Source organism: Schistosoma mansoni, chromosome 1 (assembly GCF_000237925.1).
Source record: "Schistosoma mansoni strain Puerto Rico chromosome 1, complete genome".
NCBI lineage: Eukaryota > Metazoa > Platyhelminthes > Trematoda > Strigeidida > Schistosomatidae > Schistosoma > Schistosoma mansoni.
The window spans coordinates 38,379,149-38,388,784 of record NC_031495.1 but is presented as its reverse complement, the minus strand read 5'-3'; the positions used below and the strand labels follow the sequence as shown (position 1 = coordinate 38,388,784).

The following is a 9,636-nucleotide window of genomic DNA, read 5'->3' as shown; positions in this document are numbered from 1 at the left end:
TCAGTGAACATGGACCTAAACTCTTACATGAGCATGCTTTCAAACACAATGCGTTCAGTCAAACCTGTTTCCACTCGACCGCAACCAACTAATGTTTTCGTTCAACCTGGCTTACGATACAGTACACATGTCTTCATTCGTCGAGACTCACATCGACGACCCCTCGAATCAGCATACGAAGGACCCTTCAAAGTTCTTCAGCGTGAATCTAAGTACTATATAGTTGATAAGAACAGCACTAACGATAGCGTCAGCATCGATCGAATCAAAGCAGCGTATTTAGAAGGAAATCCTATCCACGTCGATTTTCTTTCGGTACAATAGAACGACACGGATCATACACTTCCAATACCTCATCCGTCAGCCAACACGCATGTTGATACTTTGACAGTATCTGAAAATAAACTTAGAACAACGCGTTTTGGAAGAAGAGTAAGATTTCCAGAACATTTAATAGACTATTGCACGCAAGACACCAGCTTACAATTTGCTTTATCTCGATTTTCCCATGTATTGTATATAACAAAGAAATTTAATATCCTTATACTTATATATTTATTCCAAAAAAGACAATTTTTGAACCGCTTTTACGCTGTCGCAAGTGTATTAGTTTATTTATCTTTTGTTTCGCTAGCTTTGTGTCTCTACGCGCGTACAAGTGTATTTTGACATAAACTTACATATTCTATTTTTTCTTTTTCATGACGGCTGAAAAAGACGACCATAAAGTTTGCAAGAACCGAAATTGTGATTTTACTTTGTTTCCTTATCACTACTTTATACTTCATGGTCCCTTATTGCAAGGAAAGATGCTGCTAAACATAGCAAGCTATCAGAAGAGTGTTTACCAAAGACAAGCTCGTTGGGTATAAACCTCTGGCTGGTCGTATCCTAGGGTCACCACTACCTCACTAGGGGGTGATCTGTAGCTTTAAATACACCCCAAAACCAATAGCTCTGTAAGTTTATTAATGGACTCAACTAGTTGAAGGCGCTTGGTCATGCATCCGCACAAGATCACAGTTTGGAACGGCGTGCTCAACATCTCCTTCGATCACTAGCCAATTTAGATCAGTCGCTCCTCGATATATTGATAATCTATAAAATATATCTCCCAAACTCCTCACTTCTGACTTTTGATTTCACTGGATGGGAGCAATTAAATTATAGAAAGTGTCATTGGTAAATTGTTGTCAAACTACAATACCTGTGGTATATTCAGAAAGTTGGCTCATGTCTCAGTCAATGAAATGCAATTTCCCTATAAGTCACATCTGATTACCACAGATTATCCTCTTCATTAGGCTACTTTTGACTAGGTATCCATGTGAAACATAGGTTTAGTAACAAGAGTCGTCTAATTTTCCGTTTCCTTTAACATGTTTAAGCTTTGAAATCAGATAACGATAAGCATGGGATTCTGTAGTCTTAGGAGAGAAGTACTGTACGTTCAAATTAAACGCAACTGACTGTGAATCAACACTGAGATTCTGTTTAACTACTGGCAATGCTATTTTGCCATACAGCGAATCTCCTCGAATAATATACTGTAAAACGAGACACAAAAGATTCGAGTACATGTATTGGAATAAACAATTGTCTGAGTTTAGGTGGATGTAGGCATAGCACTTAGTACGAGGGCAGAACAAGCACTACTAGAATGGATCCCCGTTAGCAGTCGCATGTGTGTTGTCCGGCTAAATGGCTTTGTAGGAACTCGGAAGGATAGAGACACGCGTCGTTGCATTTTGTCGTTTCTGCCTACGCTCCCACTGACTGCAGCCCGGATAAAGGGAAAGATGAATTTTACAGAAAGCTCTCTGAACTTCTCCAAAAAGCTAAGCTCTCAGACACTTATTTTGAGTGCTGTTAGAAGCATGGGGGCATTTATCACATTTCCCGGGTGCCCACACCGTGGAAGGGTTCTTCTAGAGATACCTGAAAAGGAAATTGGATTATAAGTGGTCTTAATGACCTGAGAGCGTGACCGCAGTGCCGAAGGGACAACTGTTTGAAGTCGGTCACACACGACCTTTGTGTGGGTAGTTTTTGTGTTAGCTCTGTACTTATTGGGACTGTTAGTCATGTCCATAACTAACCAATCAAATCGTTGCTAAAGCTCTCATCACTTCAATCTGGTCTGATGTGTCTGTAAACTATCCATGTTGCATGTGACCTACCAATTGAAAGACATTATTATCCTATTACATTGATTTATCAAGTTTGTTTTTAGAAAACACTTATTTTAAGCATAAGGAGAGACATCGTCTAACATGGCGACCACCTGCATCAAACCAACGATGGACTCAAATAGACCAAATTGCTATCAGTCATCGTTGAAGAGGCTCGATGGAAGACTGTCGCTTGTATTGGAATACATGTTTAGACGCTGATCGTGTTATAATACGAGCACGCACTTGTTTGAGCCTCACTGGACTCAAAAAATCCGCATTAAGAACACCCATCATGATTAAAATGAGTGACGAGAAAGCCAAAAGTAGATCCCAGGAACAACTGAGTTCACATCTAGGCAGTTCTGTAAACGAAGCTGACCCAGATGTCGTTTGGAAAGATATACAAACAGCTGTGGAAACAGTAGTAACATCTATTAGTAATTTAAACAAGAGGGTTCCAAAAAATGTGAACTAAATGCTAAAAAATACATATCTCACAGATTACTTACGACGGTTAACTTGATAAATCAATGTAATAGGATAATAATGTCTTTCAATTGGTAGGTCACATGCAACATGGATAGTTTACAGACACATCAGACCAGATTGAAGTGATGAGAGCTTTAGCAACGATTTGATTGGTTAGTTATGGACATGACTAACAGTCCCAATAAGTACAGAGCTAACACAAAAACTACCCACACAAAGGTCGTGTGTGACCGACTTCAAACAGTTGTCCCTTCGGCACTGCGGTCACGCTCTCAGGTCATTAAGACCACTTATAATCCAATTTCCTTTTCAGGTATCTCTAGAAGAACCCTTCCACGGTGTGGGCACCCGGGAAATGTGATAAATGCCCCCATGCTTCTAACAGCACTCAAAATAAGTGTATTCATAATCGATCTCCTTCTTCAATTCCTATTGTTCCTCTCACCTCGACTTTAAACACTAAACTTCCTCTTTCGGTTTCCACCTCAAGTATCATCATGGCTAGCGATTCTAGTGCGCAAAACACTTTCTCAGGTCTACTGAAACCTCGCCCCAAAACTGAACATTGGAGCCTTCAACGTACGTACTCTATATCAAATCGGCCAACAGGCCCCCTTGGCTATGACCCTGGGATCTCGTGCCATTGATGTATGCTGTGTCTCCGAAACACGCATACAGGATCATAGTGTGGTCATTCACCTACACCCACCTAACGCTATTCATCAATTATTACACCATGCTATTCTAATTATCAACTCTCATAAGGTAATCGGAATTTACGTCATACTAAATTAATTTGAATTAATATGATAATAAACTATTCATTTGCGTCATGTTTAACGGAAAGGTGGAATGTTTAAATCGTCAAATTAAAGATGCACTCGTTAATCTACTGACTAACAATCATAGGGTTGTGATACTCCATATGGTCGTGCCACAAATCAAATAGACAATAAAAATAATTATTGATGTCGCATAACAGAATCGGCCGACAAAATCAATCTACGATCACTTTAAGAGTCTTCGACCTTAGTCATCAGTGTTCTGAATGATTTAATTAACTATGTGCAATTTATCAAACAACACTTGAGCACAATGAAGATATCACTTCCTAAATAAAAAACAACGACCAATACACACTCCTCACCAACTAAATTATTGAACAAACAATTTCGTCAGAAAAACACTATCCAGTGATGATTGACAAACGTGACAAGAAAGGCACTACCTGAGTAGACAAACTAAAAGCCAGTTGACGTCGACACACGAAACAGATTTCCAACTTCAAGGTCTACTTCACAAATTCTATCACAGCATATGATGTATAAAATATCTTCCAAAACACTCAACAAAGTAACATAGTCAAGTAGATTTGTCCATTGGCTGAAACAGTATCTACAGTCAGTTATATCTCCTTAATCAAATTTCTTCATTCATTAACCATGTGTGTGTGTCAATTTCTTGTCACCTCAGTACACGCCATTATTTCACTTATTATCCAATTATACTCATATTCATTCCACGTGCATACATGGATGTGCACTTTAGATACTTCACAAATTACCATCATGATTTTGCTTTTTAGACACCAAACAATCCTTTAGACGTTTTAGCTATTCATCATACATTATTCTGTGTTAGATTTTTCGTCAACTCTCATGAGGATATAAATATTTACGTCATACTGAAGTAGTCAGATTCCATTTGCCGATAAACTACTTGTTTACTCACATACATATCTGGTCTAGATTATTTTTTAACAGATTACCATAAAGGTGCTTTAAACCAATAACTTTTAATTCTTATGAGTATGGGGTTGTGGAGACTGTTAAGTTTCTGATTGCGATTATGAATAGATTAATATTAGGCCTGGAAACCCTGGGTGACCGTTTCGTCCTAGTATGGGACTCCTCAGCAATATGTATCCATGATCCCGCATGTGGGACTCGAACTCAAGACATTCAGTCTCGCACTCGAACGCTTAATCTCTAGACCTCTAAGCCGGCATCCAACGGTGTTCATGTCTAATTTCAATCGATCCATGATCTTGCACAACCATCCATCCATTGTCTGAAGTAGAAACCTGTCTCTACCCGACACGGATTGGAATCCATTGATCATGGCTTATCACTAGAACTCCAAGAAATCATCTTAAACCCTGTCATCCGTGAGCACATTTATTTATTCAAACAACCCTTATATATTTGTGTATTGTATTCTAAACTAATGCACATTATACCGTGGTTGGATCTATATGTTTGCATTTCTTGTATTGTTATTACGTTCACTTTCCAGTAAATGCATTACTTGAAGTCTATTTATATGTGTTTGTGTATTTCATAATCAGACTTGTTTGCTTAAAGCAAATTGATTGTCCTAACAAAATGTACTTACAATACAGTTATTTTTCTCGCTTGAAGTTCTTCACAATCCCTCTCATAACATATCACATCATTAGCAACAACAAACCTTATTCGTTATCATGATTTCATTTCGTTAAATAATAATGTGATGATGATGATGATGATGATGATGATGATGATGATGATGATGATGATGATGATGATGATGATGATGATGATGATGATGATGATGATGATGATGATGATGATGATGATGATGATGCTGAGTTCAATGATGTCGATGATGAATTGAATGATGATGATGATGCGGATCATGATTATGATGGTGTTCCTTTAAGATAGCACATTATCTCATTTGTATTATTCAATGAATCCTTTGTAGATTCACTCCTATAGTACTCATATTCAATATCATCTAATCACATGTAGGTTTACAGTCCTTGACCACCTTCAAACTACAATAAATAAGAGATTTGTAAAAAAATTTCCCACATTTATTATTCATAAGAAAAGATGTTTCAATTTAAATTTATAATGACTTAATCATAAGAAGTTTCTTTTGTTTGTATTTCTGTATTTTATCCAGGAAAAACCAACTTCTTCAGATTGTCCATATTCAAGAAGCATCCATTTAAAAATTGTAAGAAGTGAGCTCTGAAAATGATAATATGATTGGATGATATTTATTTAATTTTATGTCATTTAAGGAAAGTCTCATCTCTATATCAGTCAATCAACACAATGAAATCAACAGTGGTTACATTTTAAGCAAAGATGGATATTGGTTAGCAATGGAATCCAGGATACATATTTCGTCCTATTTGGGACTTGACAGCTAGATGTTCTTGCATCTCAGAGTTGATGTTCACTCTGGGACTCGAACACAGTATCGTTTGCTTCAAACGCCATCGCGTTACCCACTTAGCTACTGTGTTCGAATACTAAATGAATTTAAACTTCACTCCATTGCACAAGCAAGTGGCTATCAGGACTCAATAGCTGAGTGGATAACGCGATAGCGTTTGAAGCGAAAGCTACTGGGTTCAAGTCCCAGAGTGAACATCAACTCTGAGGTGCAGGCACATCCAGCTGACGCGTCCCAAATAAGACGAAAGGCGCGTCCTGGATTTCACTGCCAGCCACTATCCATCTTTACATATATAGGTTTGTTTATAAACAGTGAGGAAGTTATGGATAGGAGGAAAACCATGACACGGTATCAGTCGTTTAGATCACTGACTGAAGGACTACTAAGGCATGGGGCGAATCACAGTCCAATTGGTTTGATTCTAAGAGCTAATTGTGACCAATGGTTGGAAACACTGGTTGACATGACCCAAATAGGACGAAACGCGCATCCTGGATTCCACTGCAAGCCACTATCTATATTTGCTTATAAATAGGATTATTCTTATAATCCAAAATTGAGATCTACTATTACCTTGTGTAAAGTGATACAGTTGCTAGAGAAACCTCAGAATGCTATCTGAATTAATAAATACGCTACAATTTAATGAATCAATTAAATCATTCTAACTCATTCAGGAAATTCTTTATAGTATTATTTCTTGTTGTTATTGCGGTATGTACACCTAGAGAAGGTTTATGTCAATTTTCAGTTAGTACAAATCGTCAGAAGTTTTTCCTTAAACTTAAGTAAAATCTAATAAACTAAAACCAAACTTTATTTCCTGGAAATGTAACTGGATATCTATGTATCGGTGGTACATCAGATTTCTACAGAAGTTCCATCGTAAACATCGATATAACTCATTTACTTTGTTCTACAATCTATTATTTAATTATGGCATGTATAGTGTGTGTATGTGTATGTGGAACAGTAATGTGTGCCGCTGATGTCTATAGATATAAGTAGTATGTATCACTAGTCGGAGTTGGAATGCCTCGCTGCAGAAGATTGAGAAAATCAAAGAAAATAGAGAATGGAACAAAGAGTGATTGGAAACGAAAGAACAACAAAATCTGAGACAATCGATGGATATTTCGCAAATGATGTATTTACCGTATGATTCTCAGACTTCATCAAGTTATACTGTAATGTTATGTTATAATACATTTGGTTGTCCCTACTTGTGTTCTCGTTCACTACAGAACTACAGATATATCTCGTGAAAGTCCCCGATGAAAATTAAGGCATCAACAGATTTCAAATGAATCGTATAATGAAGATGAATAAATTTTGATATTTAAAGTCAGGAAAACAAATCAATCAATATTTAACTAACTTACCCAGCAGCCGCCGCCAATCTGATATAGGGAAAATATGAACAATCAGAATAATTTATCGAATCTTGTTTTGATATAACAGATATGTTTCATAAAACGGTTTAGCTGATTTAATAATAATTGTGGTATGAATAGACTACTGATAACCGTGTTAGAAGTTTAAACTGGGAGAAAAGTAGAGGCATTTTAGATGTGCAGATATACAAAACTGACTAATATCAACATGTTAAACTGCCTTGGTTGACCTCAAATACTTCCAATAATATTGAGTAAATTATTTTAGATCAGAAGGGGTTTTGTGGAGATTTCAGTATTTTCATAGTTGAAATCATGAATCAATTGAAGCTAGACCAACATGGTAGGTCCTGGGTTCGAATCTCCCGAGGCGGGATCGTGGATGCGCACTGCCACTGAGGAGTCCCATAGTAGGACGAAATGACCGTCTAGTGCTTCCAGGTTTTCCATGGTGGTCTAGCTTCAATTGACTCATGGTTTCAATCATAAATTATTTTGGTCAAAATTATAAATTCATTTGACTAGAATTAAGTGAATATTCAGCAACTTCAAAAACACAACCTTCATTGTGACAATGGGTGTTAATTACAGCTTAGTGTGTTTCCATCACTAAATTGTACCCGATTCTACATCAATATTCCATAGTCACTTGATCTGATGTTGAATAACGTTGTTCCAAACTGATTCTGAACATCTCAATCTAGGTATTCATTTGACTTTTCAGAAATCGTTGACTGCTGTTCTCAACGTCTAAGATTCCAAATGTTCACATAACTTATAAAAGAATATATATTTTGACAAACTACTTCCATTACAAATATAACCATAGACTGCTCACAAGTACTCGAAAGTATCAACAGAACATCTTTCACTCTTTAATATTGTTCAAGCATTCAATTGACATCGGTAATTCTCACTAGAACAGAACGTTCCCTAGTCTAATTCATTCTTCTTCTGAGTGATTGGGTTTAGTTTTTTGATGAAAGATTCAAATGGGAGTCTTAGAATGATGACCATACTTCACAAAACTCTTGACGTAGCTCTCTAACGATAGCTGCCTTATTCACCTGAACTATCTAACCTATCTCACCATTCTAATCAATATTACACCTTACATTTGACCATCAATTGCACATGTTAATCAAGTGTGCATGTATGTTGAAGAAATCGTTTTGAAAACATGGTCTGTAAATGTCTTACTAACTTTGAAAACAGAGTTTTACTTATTGTCCTCGTTCCTTAAAGAAACTCAGCTTCAATGCTACATGATCATTTTCTTTCCGAATGACTATCACAAATCATTTTCATACTGACCAAAATTAAAATTCTTTGTATGATTTTTCCTTCCTCAAAAGTTGAGAGAATATTTAGTTTCAGAAAATTTGCTAATAAATGAATTGAGTAGGTACAGTTCACGAACATTAATCAGTCAAGGAAGATGGTGGAAGCTCTGGTGCGACCGAGAATAGGGAGAGTCAGCTCTCCCTCTCCAAATGCACTTACATGGTCAGGGAAGTCCTACTAACTCCCTTCTCGCGGCAGGAGTATTGTTTACGAAATTGAGAAGACGAAAAGCGAATGCCCGGCTGTTTAACCGGGTTGGTGGATAAGGGGATCCACCCTAGGGGACTCGGAAAACCCTCATTCCAAACCAATAGTGAACATGGGCTCCAGTATCCTGAAGGAATAAATGGCGTATGAATCAATTGTCGGTCACCGACTACCATGGGACTGCATCTCCTCACGATGCTCCACCGCCTTGTGGATCAGACCTCTCGGTCAAAGGCTCCGGGTGGTCCCCTAAGAAAACCACCTGCTTCGGTTTGGGCATCTGGGCAGTATCACAGCCCTCACACAAATCAAATGAGATTTGTGCGGCTCATATGTATCTGGTGTCCCTTAGTACCAGTATTTATAAAATAAATAAAACAATAGATATGATACTTATATCATTATTAATAAGGGTTTAGACTATGCCATAAGTGATGTCTTTTATATGATTTGAAACTTACTTATAATCTCTGTCTTAGAATTCATAATTAATAACAAGTACTACTTCAACATCAGTGTAGATTTCTATCCATACGAATCGAAAGATGTGTCTGACAAAGAATTACACTAAAGGTCTATAGTGTATATTCAGGCTTGGGGATTAGATTATATCCATAATTGAAATCGTGAGTCCATTGAAGCTAGACCACCATGGAAAACCTGGAAGCACTGGCGCGATACTGGTAGGTCCTAGGTTCAAATCTCTCTAGGCGGGATCGTGGATGCGCACTGCTGAGGAGTCTCAGAGTAGGATGAAACAGCCATACATTGCTTTCAGGTTTTCCATGGTGGTCTAG

General features: G+C 37.4%; 1 protein-coding gene and 1 non-coding gene across 2 annotated transcripts in view; one reads left to right on the top strand and one right to left on the bottom strand.

Moving 5' to 3' along the window:
* Window positions 1-5,604: 5,604 nt before the first annotated feature.
* Window positions 5,605-9,636, bottom strand: part of Smp_125320 (MEG-9) — a gene marked incomplete at its 3' end in the record, with an annotated part of 12,843 nt that continues 8,811 nt past the window's right edge. The window contains exons 5-6 of the mRNA XM_018794329.1: window positions 7,277-7,294; window positions 5,605-5,680 (exon numbers count right to left, since the gene is read on the bottom strand). Of these exons, the coding sequence (XP_018648753.1) occupies window positions 5,605-5,680; window positions 7,277-7,294 (94 nt within the window). The remainder of the gene's footprint in view (window positions 5,681-7,276; window positions 7,295-9,636) is intronic.
* Window positions 6,021-6,087, top strand: Smp_tRNA_01761_Gln_TTG.1.1. Its single transcript has one exon. It is a non-coding gene (tRNA).